Below are 16,442 nucleotides of genomic sequence, written 5' to 3'. Positions count from 1 at the left end.
GGGTGGTTGGCACTGAAAACTCATGTGCTACGCCTTATTTCTCCATTCAGAAAAAAGAAGGTTTAGACCTCAGCACATATGATCAGTGGAGTCAAACTTGGGGGAAAAAGATAAAAAGAGAAATTTCTTGTAATCCTTGTCAGATTTTACTGCTTTACATCAACACTTTATTCACTAAAAAATGGCTCAAGTCAATCACAGGATCTGATGTTTTTTCTCTATGCAAATGTAGTGTGAACATCAAATCAGCTCTTTAACATTCATTAATCACCATCACAAAGTCAGTGTTACAGAAATCATAATATGTGGATTTGTGCAGGGTCATTCAGGCCCTCTATGGACCATAAAGCTGCTGTCTTTCAACAGAGGCATTTCCTTGTATTCTGAGAAGTGCACTGTACTCTGAGAAGTGAGTGACTGAACAGAAAGTGAAGTTTCCTGAGAGAGGTTTATCTTGGCACGGTACACTATAATATGCCCTGCGGCTCAAACACAATAAAAGCCAGATCTTTGGGGTCATAACCTGCTAATTACTGCAGCCCCAGAAGTGATGACGACCGTCTGTCAGCATGGCTTGTGAAAGGGGCTATCTGAGCCGGACTTGTGAGCACCAGGTAACACAGGCCAGCAGTGCTCCAGCACCTTAGATGAAAGGTCGGTGTTACGGGTCCACATCCCCAGCACCTGGGCCATTTCAGCACCCTGAGGGGACTTCTGGCCTCTTGGCTTTCACCTATGCATCGTTCTTGGTTCAGGGTAGAGATATAGACATCATTTCCCATGTCTGATAGCCATCTGTTCCCTCTCTCAGGTTCTCCTCTAAGCATGATCAAGGCCCTCAGCACCTATCACAGATCAGTCCAGCCCACTGTGATGATTAGTCTGAAACACAGACATATCAAGCTGTCTGTAAAGCTCCTGACATTGGACAAGCTTTCATGTGCAATCTTATCTGCAATATCCAAATGTTACAAAACCACTACACGACATATTAAAGCATTAAAATAATTTTCTCTTGAGATTTGTAAAAAGGAAACACAAGATTAGGATTTGTCTATTGATTATATTGAGAATCTGTAGAAAGATTTATTGAATCTTTTTCAACATGCTCAGCATTCCATGAATTCAGTCCAGTTATGGCATCTTCCAAGTCGAAAAGTTGATGAAAGCTCACCTGAGATCGAGTATACTACTAGTTGCAAATGAACTCTTAGTTCGTCCATGGGAAAACAGGGAGGATACAATAAAGCCATATCAGCGTGGGGGTGCGCGCCTGCGCGCTCTGGTAAGCAGTGTGCAAGTTTCCCTGCAAGTTGAGAACGAGAGACAGCGGCGAATGGAGTGGGATAGGTCACTGGGATAAATAAGTTAAAGAAAACAAGCGTAGACGTTAGGAAGCAGTGAGTTCGAGTTGGAAACTTTTATTTGCGCTTTATGATTCTTTTCTGTGGACAAGGGAGTGCCGTCAGCGGCTGGTAAGTCTAACAACCTGATTGGGATCCGAATCAAAGAAATGAAAATGATTTAAAACGAGTTTTGTTACTTTAAATGGACCTATAGCTGTTTTTTCTCTTTTTTAAAGATAGAACATACTTTTATTCTCAAAGTATGAGAGCAAAAGTATACAGGCTGAGATTTCTTTCTATTTTATATGAAATATCAACATAAAAAAAGTTGTTGAGCTTTTGATGAAAGAAGATAACATTAAATTGCTTTTTCATTTTTTTTTTTTAAAAAAAACTTAATTTTACCGTAACTTCTAATCGTACCAAGGAGCTTTTAAGCAAAACAGTTTTGGAAATTTTTCGCTTGTCGAGATACAGATCTAATGAAATGATGGAGGCTGAGTACCCGGCGGTTGTTTTTGCAGCGCGCTCATGCGGCTCTCAGTGGAACAGCTTGGTGATCAAGCGCATCCCTGTAGTTTCCCAAATGTTGTGACTCATGCAGACAACGCGAGACACGATGAGAGGATGTGTTCTAGCCGAGTCCAGAACCAAAGCCATATAATGATTAAAGAGTTTGCCCCGAAGCGCTCTGCTAAAACTTCTGAGTCATACCCAGATGCAAAATCTCACGTAAAACCTGCTGGTGCAAGTGCTTAACCAGCTCTTAGGTGTTAACCTCACATAACGAGAAGGGAATGTGTAAAAATTTGTGAAAGATGTGAATTTCAGAGCGTTAATTTTCTCCGCTTTGTGGTTACCTGTGCCTCTTGCTGTGCCCCTGTTGTCTCTATATTTTCTAATTAGAAGGGGAAAAGGTGTGTGCACCGTGCAGTGAGGTGAAACTGAACAGGATGGGACAAGTTATCCAAACAGCCCACATGGGGCGTACATCTAGTCAAATTCGTGCTTTTCCACCAAAAAAACTCACTGAACATTGACTGGAAGTGGAGTCATTTATGATTCGACTTCAGCTGATCATATTTTTAGCTTCCACAGGAACTGAACCAAATGTTTGATTTATACTGGCTTCAGCTTAAGGTGAAGTCCAGTCTTAAATTACGTGAATCCTCTGGCAGTAATTCCACTTCCAGATAAGCTGAGTCAAACATGATTCAACACATAGGTCTTAGTAGGTAATACTCAGCCATGCTAATAATGAAGGAGAGGCAGGGCCATGTGTCAGTTTAGACATAAACCTCAGTAGAAACTGACAGATTGTCTTGTTCCTGCAGAACTTTAATGACTGTTTTCCAAATATATCATGTCTAAGAATATTTAGTTATTTTGTGTCCTAGACTTACGGAATGACTTGTGAACAAGAGCACGCCGGAAACTCCAGAAGACTTTACGGTAGAAGAGCAGCAGAGCCTGTTTATCTGCTGTAACTCCTCCCTCTGACAACCAGACAGCCTCTATGCACATCAACCTGAGTGTGGCCATCAAAGAATCGTGTGCCTTTCATGGAAGTCAGTCCGCCAACTGCGCAGTTACCTCTGATGCTGTGGAAGTGACAGCGATGGAGTCATGTCAGGGGCTGGTCACCCCTCCGCCACCCCCACCTCCTCCTCCTCCTCCTCCTCCTCCTCCTCCTCCTCTACCTGCATCCTCCTCACCTTTTAGTCAAGCAGACAACATCCGCCGAAGTCGTCTGAGGAAGCTGAACTGGGATTGCATCCCGAAAGAGAAAGTAGAGGGAAGAAAGAGTGTGTGGAGCGGGGCGGCCCCTGGGGAGGATGAATTCCCCATAGACCTCCATTCTCTAGATGAGCTGTTTGGTCAGAAGGACAGCAAGACCCGGGACAGAACCAGCACCCTGAGGCGGCGGTCTGCTCTGCTGTATCACAGATCCTCACAGGATAACTCTGGAGAGGTAATATCACTGAAGTGGCAAAGATACAGTTTTATAGCTTCTTTTTTTGTAGCTACAGTTTGATTTTATTTTTACTCATTGCAGATTTCCCTGTTGGACTCTAAACGCAGTATGAACATTGGAATATTTCTACGACAGTTCAAGATGTAAGTTTCCTCCTCTCTTACTACTGTTGATGTTGCTCAAAGGTTTTAAATATATCTGACGTAAATGTCAAAAATCTTAAAGATTTGGACTACTGGTTTGACTGTTGCTACATTTTGAGATTTCAAACTGGCCTCTGAGAAAAAGTAGTAGACTTTTTTCATTTTGATCTTCAAAGACTAAACAATTATTTGGGAAAATAACGGACAGATCTTTAATTGAGAGTTATCATTAACTGCAGCAGTATTCCTATATATTCTGGCACATTTTAACATCATTTGGCATCATTAGTCAGAACTGACAGTCAGTTTTATGAATGGGGATCTGAGGTGCGTACAGTTGAGCAGAGGGGAACAGTAGTGCAATAAAGCTGAACTAGCAAATACAGCCATATGTCAGTGTGTCCTGGTTTTAAAAGTGTGAAGCCTCATCAGGAGAGGGGATGTCTGGTGAATTGAAGGGCAGGGTGCACCCTGAGCAGCTGGGCTGAGTTTGGAAGGAGGGTGATGAGTAAGTGGCTCTTAAGGAGTCAGAGTTGACACCTGCTGGCGCCCATAAAGAGTGTCTAATCTTAAAGCTGCCCCCCGCTGAGAGAGACCCCACTGGTGGTTTGTCATATTCACCCATCCCCCCAAACACTCTTTAGTATCCCATGTCTGCTTGGCTCAAACAAATCTGCACTTACTGTAACAAAAAGAGCTGATTTACAATCATTTAGGCAGATTTACATACAATTTAATCCCTCAAACAAATTAGTTAAGTATTGGAAATTATGTAAGATTTTCCATAAAGCTGGGAAGAGCAATGCTGTTGCGATATTGTCATGCCACCATGAAATTCTCAACAAAAGAAGGTTTCCTTTCTAAACTTGATTTGTCTAGACTTGTAGGAAAGCCTTTATGTGAAAAGATCCTCTTCTGTACACAAACATTTGTCTTGTTTGGCTTTTATTTGCCCTCTGTTGTAAAGAGTGGCATGGCTGCCGTTTAGATGTGGGTGTAGTTTAAACAAAATCCAGTTTTGTGTTGTTTTTGAGCAGAGCTTCAAGTATCTTTCTGTTTTGTCATCTTATACACTATTATATTTCAGTTTTGAATGGAAAATGTAAGGACAAATCACTCATAAAATGATTTATTTACTTTAGCAGTCATGCTGGAGTCAGATGATAACATGTAAATGGTGACCCATGAATCAGGTGAACATGTCTGAGAATAAAGGCTCTGCAGTGTGTGATAGGATCATGTGTTATGGGCTGTAAGATGAAGCGGGAGGGCAGAGGATAATGAAAAACTGCTGGAAGAGAGGATATATGTCATTTGGAGAAAGTAAATCAAAGGTTTAAAATCCGTTTGGCTCAGTTTCTGCTCTTTCACATTGACATCTTGAGTTCCTACAGACATGTCTGCCTGACTTCATGACCCTGTCCCCTGATTTGAAGAGCATAATATTCATTCCTATGTGATTATTGGAAAACTAAATCTAATAGGGTACTCAAGCTGGAAAGACTTGCTGCTTTCTAAATGATGTCATACCAAAACATGTTGGTAAATTTCTGCAGGCCTGCTAAGGAGATAGTTGAAGATATCAGACATGGTGCTGGAGATCGTTATGGAGCAGAGAAGCTCACAGAGCTCTGCAAATTACTGCCTGACAATGAGGAGGTAAAGTGCTTTTTTTCCTAGCATGCAACTATAACAGTGACAAGCTCTTTTCCCCTCAAACACCCTCCACTCTGCTTCTCTTACTCATCATCTGGCTTTGGTTAGGATGATCAAAGTTTGCCATTACACCATGTTGTGTTGATGTGGCCTGCTTCCTGAAAAGGAACATGCTGAAAGATATTGGAACTTTATCCTCATGTCTGGATTCCTGTTTGTTATTTAGTGAAAGCTGTTATTTAAAGGTTTTTATTCAGCATCTTTTCTCTTTCAGGAGTCTCGCCTGAAGATGTTTAGTGGGGACCGGATCTGCCTTGGAGAGCCGGATCTTTTCATGCTGCTGTTGGTGGAAGTTCCCAGGTATGCCGCTCTCCAATCAATAAAAAGGAGCAAAACTATCTCCAGCTTTAAAACCTCGCTGTTTCATCCACCAACTCCTTTCTTCTTTCCTTTGGCATGTTTGTGTAACAGCTGACTGATTTTTGTGTGCCTTTTAGCCGCCATCACCACTCAAACCTTCTTGTTCATTAGTCTGTCTCCCTTTATCCCTCTTTCACCAGTTTTCGGCTTCGTCTGGACGCCATGATTCTGCAACAAGAGTTTGACCCAGCTGTGACCTCTCTGTGTGTGGCAGCCAGATGTTTGAGGGAGGCGGCCAGAGGTAATGTTACAGCAGAGTGTTGTGTACTCCATTCACTATGAGTTACCACGCTGGCCTGCTAAAATCCTCTTGTTTAGTCTTGTGTAGTGATGCCAGGAGCCAGAATTGAAACAAGATAAATTATTTAACATTTAGAATGACTCTGATTTAGCAGGAAGTTGCATTAAGTGATTTTTTTTTCTATAAAAGTTGCTGACTTGTTTCATGGCCTTGATGTGTGCTGCATGCAAAGTCATCCTCATTATTTTAGCAGCTCTCAGGCTGAATGTTGATATTGTCTTTACTATCCTAGAATTGCTGAGCTGTCCAGAGTTACACTCCATCCTCCGTTTAGTGCTGAAAGCGGGAAACTATATGAATGCTGTGAGTGCTTATTTTATTTGTTTATTATTCTTTTATTCCAGTCTGCAGAAGCAGAATCAGTTCTTTTATCTATGTGTAAATTCACCAGTCACAAAGTGGTCTGGGCTTGTGTTTGGGGCGTCGATGTGGCTGTGCACATGGATTTTGATTCACTGGTTGTTTAAAGTTGTCATGCATGTGTCCTCATGTGTTGTTCTGACCCTCTGCATAACTTCTCAGGGTGGATATGCAGGAAATGCTGCTGGTTTTAGGATATCATCGCTACTCAAACTGGCTGACACCAAAGCCAACAAGCCGGGCATGAATTTGCTGCATTTTGTTGCTATGGTAAGATTTCAAAAGAGAGCTGGATGTTGTAAAATATGTTCTTATCATATCAAAATGGGAGCTGAGAGAAGTATTTTTCACAAATGATGACTTGTTTTTTATACATCATTAAGAAACTCATTAAATGGTCTATTATAGACCATTATTTTATAAGAAGGTATTCGTTGGAATAGCCAGATCTACAAATTTTTGTTTGGACAAATAATTTGACATCACAATGAACAGTATCTGAGGGAGAACGTTCAACAGAATGCATGATTTTCTTACTGTTAACAAATACATTGCCTCATCTGAGACAATGGCTGAATAATCATTTGTGTTCGTCTCCGCAGGAAGCTGTGAAAAAAGACCAGAGTTTACTGTCGTTTCCTAGCCAACTAGGCCATGTTGGCTCCGCCTCCAGGTCAGTTTCTTCCCAAAATTTAGATCCTTTCAGTTCCTGCAGTAATTAGGTCTGAGGGGATATACAAGCCATACTTGATAACAACAACAGCACTGTCTTAATAGTCAGCTTAGACATTAAAATCTTTTGCAATCTTAGCACACCAACATATCCAGTTGCCAGAGTGTCTGAATGAAAGTGGGTTTAGACAACAACAATAGCAAACATCCGAGATGCTGGAGTTTTGCACTGTTACTCTAATAATCCCAAGGATTGACTGCCTTTATGAGAATTGCCATTCTGAATCTTGGATCATGTGCACTTTTTAAAAAAAAAAAATTTAGGTTATGCAACCTTAATTCAGAAGGATTGTCCGTCTATTTCAAAACAATGCCTGTTCTAATTGTATTTCTCTGCAGGTTGAGTGAGGAGGCTGTGCTGGATGACTTATCAAAGCTAAAAAATAGAGTGGCTGCCCTCAAGATGGATATGCAGACTGAGGCAGAGATTCAGCAGCATACACAGTCTTTTCTGGAGGTATACAATGCAATGTTTGAGATGTACTCAGTTTGTGAATTAAAGCCTAATCTTCCAGACAGTCTGTAGTTTAAGATTCAGCAGGGGTAAAATTATTTTTTTCCATCCATGTAAAGATGGCGGAAGAGCGTCTGAAAGAAGCAGATGATGAGATGGAGGGTATGAGGATGTCGAGTCAAGCTCTAGTAGAGTTCTTCTGTGAAGATGACAGCACTTTCAAACTAGATGAAGCTTGTAGGGTCTTCCATTTGTTTTGCTATCGCTTCCAAAGAGCTGTCCAGGTGAGACACAGTCGACTAATGAATAAGTTTAACTGCTTTAAGAATCATTTTAAATTAACTTTTTTTTCTTTCGTTTATTAGGAGAATGAAGACCGGGAGCTGAAGGAGCAGAAACGTCTGGAACGTCAGCGTGAGATGATGAAAAAGCGTCGGTCGCTGGCTGTGTGTACAGGCTGGATCTGGCTTGAGGTCTTGCTAGAGAGCCTCAACCAGGAGAACCAAGATGAGCTGGAGAAACTTCTAGAGAAGAACTTGAGGTACTCTTGGAGTCGTCGTAGTCTCAGGAGTTCTGATTCTCGCAGATTCACACACCTCCAAAATGACACTCATCCCCACAACTCTTCCCTGCTCAAGAACTTTCCTGTGTTGGGCAGTAGCCCATCATCAACCTGCTGTCACTCTAACAGCTCGTCTGACCATGAGACCAGCGCTGTGCTCTGTAGCTCGCCAGACACTGATGACACATGCTCCTCTATTGACCAAGAACCTGTTGTGGGCAGATGGAGCAGAGTAACAAACCTGTGCATGGAAGCAGTTAAAGACTCACACATTGCAACATTTAATTCCTCTCAGCATGGAAGTGGCTTCATGGTGAAGCAATTTGGGTCTGAGAGCATTTCTTACATGCCACAAAGCCAGCCAAAGGAAAAAGGAATGAAAAAAGACACAATTTTTTCTCAAGCAATGGCTTCAAACAATTCCAGATCAGACTCTGCTACAATAAATACCAATACACTGCCTCAGTGTGTCACAAGCCAGGCCTCCACTTACAGACATAGGTTCGGCTTGCCAGTGACGGACAGTAATTGTACTCTACAGGGTAAAACTGAGGGGTCTTTGGTCAGTGATGCTGTACAACAGTCCATTCATACAAGTGGAATACTTACTGATAGTGACACTAACGCTGGGATGTTGAAGTCTCAGAAGAGATCCGAGACCAAATCTCAACCCTCTGTAGGCGAAGTTCAGTCACAATCGCAGACAAAAGACAATCCATCTGTGAAAACAGCAGTTGCAGTGCCTTTTTCTGATGCAGCTTTAACAAAACAGACAGATGCAGAAGTGGTTTCCACACCTGTAAATGAGAACTGGATGCCCTCCAGTTTACCCGAGTTCTGCCAGTCCCATTTAGACGAGGCTTCTGATTTTCCAAGTGCTGAGAAGGAGATGGCAAGGCCCTACTTGCGTGTGGGTGAATCTCTGGAGTGCCACACTCTAGTGAAAGGCCTCCGATCCTACGAGGTGATGTCGCCCCCAAACTCTCCACTCCCACGACCCACACCAAGCCTTTGCTCCAAGTGGAGGAAGGAAAGGGAGGTAGACATTCGAGAGGGGACAACTTCAGCATCTCCAGCATCAAAGGAAGATACTCGAAACATGAAGATCCCTGTTCGTAGTGGAATCGGAGCCAAGTGGGGACTTGTGTCACGTGCTGCCCCCTCAAATAGCACAGGCATTCCTAGGGTGCGCTCTAAAACTGAGCATTCAAATGGAGCTCCGACCCTTACAATCCCATCTGCTCCTACACGGCCGTCTGTTCCTCGCAGTATGTCTTTGCGTGCACCTCATGCCTCTCAGCCAAATGCTGCTCAGTCAGAGGTGAGACGAAGTAGCAGCACTCGGGAGAAAACTATAAGTGAAGCGCAAACTCCAGGAAAGTCAGCCCTGGGCCGCAGGAGTTCAGACAGGACTGTACCACAGAAGGTCTCCGGCAGCACCCAGCCAGCCTTTATCAGGGGTACCCCTGTCCGTGTGTCTAAACGCCTCGCCCCAAACTCCGAGACTCACATTGCCTCTCTGCCTCGGACCACCCACAGCCCATCCTCTGCTACTGCTAAGACCATACGTACGGCTGTCATAGCCGCTGCTCAAAATAAAACCACCAAGACAACCACAAGCAACTCTCCTGCTAATGCTAAAAACCCAGCTACTTCAAGAATACCCGGTCCCAAAGTGTCTCGAGCTGCAGCAGCTCAGCCACTATGGAGGTGATGGAAGGACCTGCTCAAATTTATCATTCATGTTGGGTTAGGGTTATTATATGTTCTGTTTGTCCTTGAGTATTAAACTTCACTGTAGATCATCTGAATTCAATTTGAATGAAATCTGTATGTAGATTCGAGTGCTCGGGTATATAGGCTATGTTAAAAGAAGCTGCACTGAGAGCATTGGGGATACGTAATATCTTGTGTTTCACACAGTAGCAGGAATAATCGATCTTCTACAATCTACCTCTTTTTTACACCCATCTGTGTCCTTTGCAGGCAATAGGACAGAAAAGATGTCACTGTTGATATGTAGAACACTAAAAAAAAAAAAACAACAAAAAAAACAAACATAAAAAAAATCACCTGATTAAAATCTTACCAAGTGGACCCCACTCTGCTTGGAAATAATTATAATTTGGGAACTGTCCACTCTCTAGCTTGGAAAAGTAGTTTTTTTTTTCCTTTTTTTAGGAAGGTGTCCAAATGTTGCTAACATTGGCCCTTATTCTAAATCACCTGTGTTTTCAGGCTGAATTTGGTACAATATTGAACTGTTCATTCTCTTGGTTGGACGCCTCATCAGTTTAGTGCACTTTACAAATTGACAAGGAGGCTGTAAGGAGATGGTTACTGTCATTTTGGTCTTTTTTTATTTTATAAAAGAATTCTATAACTTTATTGAATAGCATTATTCACTATATTATGTGAATTTGTTACAAAGAAAGATGAATAAAAATAATGCTGTGAACAGTAGTGTCATATGTCTGTACTTTCCACACTGTTAAGATGTTTCCTTATGATATATAATTATTTTTAAGATTCATATTAAGGCAGTTTCTTTATTTGTAAGCTCTCCGTCTCCACTCCACATTGACAGCTGCTGCTTCTTGTCACCCTCATTTTTCTTCCCCTTTAGTCTGAACTCTCTTGCTGCATCTCTTGACGCAGTCACCCCAAATCCTGTCAGTGGCTGTTGCTATGGAAATGCTACAGACATCCCAGGGAATCTCCTGGCAGAATTGTGTAGATGGAAGGGGTTGGTGTTGGGGGGGGGGGATAGGATCCCAGTGGGAATTCTCCCTTTATAGGCTGCAGTGACGCCAAAACCTCTTGGGAAAGGCAATAAACTGGTGCCTCTTTGTGTTCTTTAGTCTCCGGTTGTTGGTCAGTGTTGCCCTTTTAACCTCCTGCAGTGTATAGCAGTGACATCATCAACAAGTTTCCAGGGGTGCAGGACTGAGCAGTCCAAAGCGATTGCTTTTTTAAGCTGGCTTCATGTATTTTACAATTATATGGAAGCACTGGGCAAGTGATAATGACATATCTGAGGGTAAATAACTGGCATTTGATCTTTAAGACTGATGCTGTAAGGATAAGATCCAAATTACTGGGAAAAGAACCATTTGTGTTCTCTATATTTCTTGAATTGTCCTGTACATGAAATGTGCTATACAAATAAACTGCCTTGCCTTGCCTTGCCTATATTTGCCGTGTAGATACGGCAAAGTAAAGTTGCCTTTTAATGACATGACTTTACATAGGTAAAGAGAAAAGATTCAATCAGAGTGTAGATTTCTCTTGAGATGTTCGCAGAATTGCAGTTAAGATTGGCTTTATTTTTCTTATTTTACTTGGACTCGTAACATAATACTATACAATTTAAGAATAATTAATCCTTGCAATAAGAAGTGACAAAATGCTGCTGACACATATTCATTAGTAATTTATCAGTAAAATAAACAGGATGCCTTGTGAGGTGTAGTGCAAGAGTTCAAAATTAGTAATACCAAAACGGAAAAATAATTTATTCCAAGTAAAAAGCCTGCATTCAAATCCTTACAGTAGTAAAAGTGCATGCATATTTAAAATGAGAGAAATTTGCAAAACGGTTTCACCCAGAGAAAATGATACCACTGATAAATTACTGACATACGCTGCAACTTTTGTTAAGCTTTGTTAGCTAATTTGAATTGTAATGTAGTCTAATCTATAACTGAATAAATACTGTGAACCTCTGCTCTAAAATAACTAAATAAAAAAAATACATGTAGCACAGTAAGAATGTGCAATTTTACTTGTGAAATATAGCATAGTACATTAAATACCTTAAAATGGAATTACAAATTTTACATGTGTACCTGAATAATAAGTATGACTTAAGTATAAGTTGCTGAGCTACTGTCTTAGGTTCTGCTTTCCTTTAAACTGTTGTACAAACTGAGGAGGTTAAAAAAATCAAGAGGAAAAACAGAACAGCTCAACGTTGCCATCTAGTGTCCGAAACAAAACATTGTTACAAAATTAAACTACAATTACCAGGTTGCATTACCGTGTACGTCAAGTTTTACGTATTGGACAGCTCCCCGGATGCGGCTGTGACTGACTATACTAGGCGAAAAAAGATCGAAAGCCAAGTGGCGGTAAGTCACAAAGTCCTTCATATTCCCTGTTACGACAAATTATTATACATGGGACACGTATTAGAGTATCATATAATTTTTGTATTTACACTTAAAGAGTTTTTGAGCCAGAATCAGACCCTTTTAATTAGTGTTTTGCCAATTAATCTTCAGCTTGTTTGCTAACTAGCTAGCTAGTTAGCCACCGAGTACGCTAGTTCCTTAGCTTAATGCTAGTCACACAGGGAACGCCTAGTATTAAAAATAAATAATGCGAACGAATTAACGCCAGGAAAGAGTATGCCTTATGTTAATATCACACATTGATCACACCAATGAAAGTTTACTTAATGTGATAAGTTATTGAACAGGTGGAAGTGTAGCATATCAATGTAACGGTATTTAACGATGCGCCAACGAGCTAATGCTGGCGACGGTTAGCTCGGTTGCTAACTGGGTTAAAAGCTTTGCCCTTGTTAAAACTGCTGTCTCGGAGATAAAGTCAGTAAAAGTAATGGCATTTACTCTCAATAAAATTACATTTCAATAACTTTTGTAACCACCGCTCGCGGCAGCCTCTATACAACCGGCCCATGAAAAACTTGAAGTTGCACAGTGTGAGGTGCTGTAAATTGTAGTTACTCAGGTGTTTTCTTTCCTGTTGTCAGGTGCTGCAGCCCCAGTGGTCGTAGGCAGGATGCAGACCATTAAGTGTGTGGTGGTGGGTGACGGGGCGGTGGGTAAAACCTGCTTACTCATCTCTTATACAACTAATGCCTTCCCAGAAGAGTACATTCCCACCGTGTTTGACAATTACAGCGCTCAAATGAGTGTGGATGGCCGCACTGTTAGCCTTAACTTGTGGGACACAGCTGGCCAAGAGGAATATGACCGCCTGCGCACTCTCTCTTATCCCCAGACCAATGTATTCATCATATGCTTCTCCATCGGTAGTCCCTCCTCCCATGCCAATGTCAGGCACAAGTGGCACCCCGAGGTGTCTCACCACTGCCCCAATGTACCCATCCTGCTGGTGGGCACCAAGAAAGACCTGAGAGGTGATGGAGAAACGGTGAAGAAGCTAAAGGAGCAGGGTCTGGCCCCTACCACTTATCAGCAGGGCAACTCCCTGGCCAAGCAGATTGGAGCTGTTAAATACATGGAGTGTTCTGCACTGCTGCAGGATGGTGTAAGGGATGTGTTTGCTGAAGCTGTGAGAGCAGTGTTATATCCAGTCACAAAAAAGAATTCCAAAAAGTGTGTCCTCTTGTAATAAGTGGTTCCCAGATCCCAGATGGACTATGAAGAGTAATAATGGAGATCAGCGACTCAAAGGAAGGCTAAGGAACTAAGGTTACCATCCGGTTGCTTCCATACCAACTTTGTCAGTTTTCAGCTCAAGTGTTACTCCTCTCTGCCCTTTTCATCTCCTGGAGGACTTCACTGTGTTGCCATCATCACCAAAGTGACTATGCCTGAATGAGGGCAACAGACTGTATCTCCTCTGTCTGTCTTACATTTTAAACTTTTGATATTTACACACTTTCACTTTTACATCTCTTGATTTATAGCTTATCTGCTTTGCCTTATAAAATGCTGATCATGGTTGCCACAAGCCATAACATCTAAACCAGCCAAGTTACCATGTTTGACTGGAAAAATGAGATCTGCCTTTGTTCAGGTGGAGAACTAATGACTACCTCACTTCACCTAGGTTGCATCTCATGAGTCCTAAACAAAATTACCATCAAGATGTTTTGGCTCGCCTATTTAGATGTAACAAACAGTGACGTCGCAGATGAACAAGGCATGCAAGCCTGACTCTGAATTAGGTATGATCACTCCTGGACAAATGCCAGTAACCCTTAACCAAATGCAAAGATTAAAGGTTGAATTGCCTTTCTGCACTTCCCCTTGTGCTCAGTCTGGTATGTTTATAGATGTTTGGCAGGCTGCCCTTCCAGCCTCTTGCACTGCTATCTCACTTCCCTGCATGGAAGAGCCAATAGGCCTTTGAAGATAAGTTGTACCAATTAACAGCAGTGGACAACTTGCCCTCTTCTGTAATAGAGAAGGGGTGTCAAAAGGGCTCTGCCAAATTAACCTATACTGGTACAGGACTCCTTGGGCTGACATAGTTAGCAAGTCAGATTGTAGAACAGCTGTCCTCGGTCTACATCTCAACTCCTGAGGCTCACATTGAGTGCCATTTAAAAACATGCCTAAGAATTTCTCTTTGACATGGTGATGTCAAGGAGACTGTATTTTGTCTAATGGTGAATTTACTCTGTAAATGATTTTTTCTTTATTTTTTTAATCCTCAAATGTTTTTAACTTACACTTGCGGTTATGGCCAAAGTTGAATATATTTTTTTGTAATAGCCTATGTTTATTTGATCAGTAAAATGTATGTGTGCTGTTGTTATCACTTATGATAAACTAGAACTCCGTAATGCTTCCCTTGTCAATTACATTATTGTCTTAAGGTCAGCAGACAAAGACCACTGCATAATCAATTCAGTGTGGCATATAATACCACAATATTTTTAAATGGCTTGCGTTAGGCTATATATTCCTTTTCCTTTACTGTCTTTGTTGGCAAATGTCATTTCATCGTAGAAGTGGTGTCAAAAAGGACTTGATGGTCCAAGCTACAAGTTTATGTACAATATGCAAGGAGCTTTTTATTTGGTGAGTTGCCTTTTCTAAACCAAAGACCACACCAGTGCTCCTGTGGAAAAACCAAAAGGTGCTACAAGCACTATGAGAAATTTAAAAGATTCAACAAGTTCAGATTTATTTTTGTAATTTTTTTTAGAAGCTTTTCCTTATTTCCTGCCAGTAAATACTCTCACCTCGCAGCCTTTTTTTTTTGTGTAAGACACAGGTGCTAAACTGACGTCTTGCATGGCAAGTCTATCTGCATTTGTGAAACGGAGCGTTCAGGCCCACAGCTCTTAACAGATTGTGGTTTACATCCCTGCACTGCACGGTGCAGTGAGGGCAAAGCACAACGCAACATGCTCACACAATAAGAGCTGCGTCGATAGTGCTTCGCCACATCTGACGATTTTGATACATTTTTCTAAAGTATTTTTGTAACAACTAGTTTGCTTCTTTGTACTTAACAACCACCAGCAATAATAGCAAGCCATTCTTGTAGTAAGTTACACTCCTGTTGAGGTCTTAAATAACTCAATCTGGATCTTGGCCTCCGTCAAGCCTAAAAATAATAAAGCGCATTATAAGCACAAGGTTATGAGTGACAGTGATGTGGATTGAGATCCATCAAAAGTGTGAAATTTACTAGATGGTTGTGCGGAGGGTTGAATGTATGTGCATGAAATGTAAAACTAATCTGTGGTTAGCTTTTTTTTTTTTTTTTTTTAAATGATTATTTTAAAGTTCTTTTCTTTTTGGCCATGTCCCAATATCACTCAGATAGTGCTGTTAAAGTGGAACACACACCTGTGGGCTCTCTGTGTCTGTGTCCTGTAGCTGTATGCTACCGTTTGCGTGGTACTACGCTTTTACACTGGGAACTTGATTTGTAGAAATCTGTTCGTAATTGTTTTATAAATAACAAAAGCATATTTGTATAAATGAACTAACAATGAGATGATTTTAAATTATGCCGAATAAAATGGTGCCTAAAACCATACAGGCTCATTTTCTTTTTGATCTGTTTTGTTCTTCATTCTATTTAAATGACCACTTTTTTGAACTACGCCTAATCAGCACTTTACTGCACAGCAAAAAGCAGAGTAAGGGCATACTGCGGTGCTAAAAGAAAATGAGTCACACTTTTAGTAGAGCTACTCATTTTCAGCTCAGGAAACCACATAAACTTCCTCATATACATAAATACTTTTAATATATTAGTTTTATATTGTTGTTCTTTTTCATATTCTGTTGCCATGTGTGAACACTAGGTGGACACAGGCCTCTAGCTTGATTTCATGTAATCCCAAATGAGTGTTATTTGTCAAAGCCTGGTATTAATATTCCTTTTCTGTACTCTAATAGTTAATGGTCTACACCCATCTGGCTTTAAGAGCCATAATTTAACTTAAGACACCAACAAGTTCCATTGGTTCCAGTGTGTTAAAAACTCTGCTGATGGTTACTCATTTGACTTTTGTGGGTGGTGGCTCTGAGATGAAATGACAGTTGTGCTGAACTTTACCAAAGCATCATTTCAACCTTGCTGCAGTAACATTCAGAGCGCGTTTCCTCTGCTGTCTGCCAATGCTGTACAATGAGGAACTATGTAGGCGTGTTTACAGCTTGCAGAAGTTGTGTGACTGCATGTGTTCGTGCGGGGCAAATAGGTTCAGTGAATGCTGCCAAGTCTGAGTTGTGAAAACCTCCTTTGTGACTTGAC

At 41.3% G+C, this 16,442-nt stretch overlaps 2 protein-coding genes across 2 annotated transcripts; both read left to right on the top strand.

Annotated features, from left to right (window-relative positions):
* Positions 1–1,314: 1,314 nt before the first annotated feature.
* On the top strand, positions 1,315–10,402 carry fhdc2 (FH2 domain containing 2). The gene is made up of 12 exons (XM_041991225.1): positions 1,315–1,475; positions 2,744–3,318; positions 3,403–3,464; positions 5,021–5,123; positions 5,395–5,480; positions 5,681–5,781; positions 6,074–6,144; positions 6,364–6,471; positions 6,804–6,874; positions 7,273–7,390; positions 7,507–7,671; positions 7,753–10,402. The coding sequence occupies exons 2-12, from the start codon at positions 2,863–2,865 to the stop codon at positions 9,661–9,663; spliced, it is 3,252 nt and encodes a 1,083-aa protein (XP_041847159.1). The 5' UTR covers positions 1,315–1,475; positions 2,744–2,862; the 3' UTR covers positions 9,664–10,402.
* A 1,606-nt stretch (positions 10,403–12,008) lies between these two features.
* Positions 12,009–15,719, top strand: rhogd (ras homolog gene family, member Gd). Its single transcript, XM_041990415.1, has 2 exons — positions 12,009–12,079; positions 12,727–15,719. Exon 2 carries the CDS (start codon positions 12,756–12,758, stop codon positions 13,329–13,331), a length of 576 nt encoding a protein of 191 aa, XP_041846349.1. The 5' UTR covers positions 12,009–12,079; positions 12,727–12,755; the 3' UTR covers positions 13,332–15,719.
* Positions 15,720–16,442: the final 723 nt, after the last annotated feature.

The sequence above is a fragment of the Melanotaenia boesemani genome, chromosome 7, assembly GCF_017639745.1.
Source record: "Melanotaenia boesemani isolate fMelBoe1 chromosome 7, fMelBoe1.pri, whole genome shotgun sequence".
Taxonomy (NCBI): Eukaryota; Metazoa; Chordata; class Actinopteri; order Atheriniformes; family Melanotaeniidae; genus Melanotaenia; species Melanotaenia boesemani.
Note: the sequence above shows the minus strand (reverse complement) of the source record. Positions and strands in the feature narration are given on the sequence as shown.

Excerpts from the sequence above, each read along its gene's own strand:
- fhdc2 (XM_041991225.1), top strand. The coding sequence starts at position 2,863 with ATGCACATCAACCTGAGTGTGGCCATCAAAGAATCGTGTGCCTTTCAT. Across the intron at positions 6,145-6,363 it reads CGGGAAACTATATGAATGCT|GGTGGATATGCAGGAAATGC; the intron begins GTGAGTGCTTAT and ends ATAACTTCTCAG. Across the intron at positions 6,472-6,803 it reads TGCTGCATTTTGTTGCTATG|GAAGCTGTGAAAAAAGACCA; the intron begins GTAAGATTTCAA and ends TCGTCTCCGCAG.
- rhogd (XM_041990415.1), top strand. The coding sequence starts at position 12,756 with ATGCAGACCATTAAGTGTGTGGTGGTGGGTGACGGGGCGGTGGGTAAA.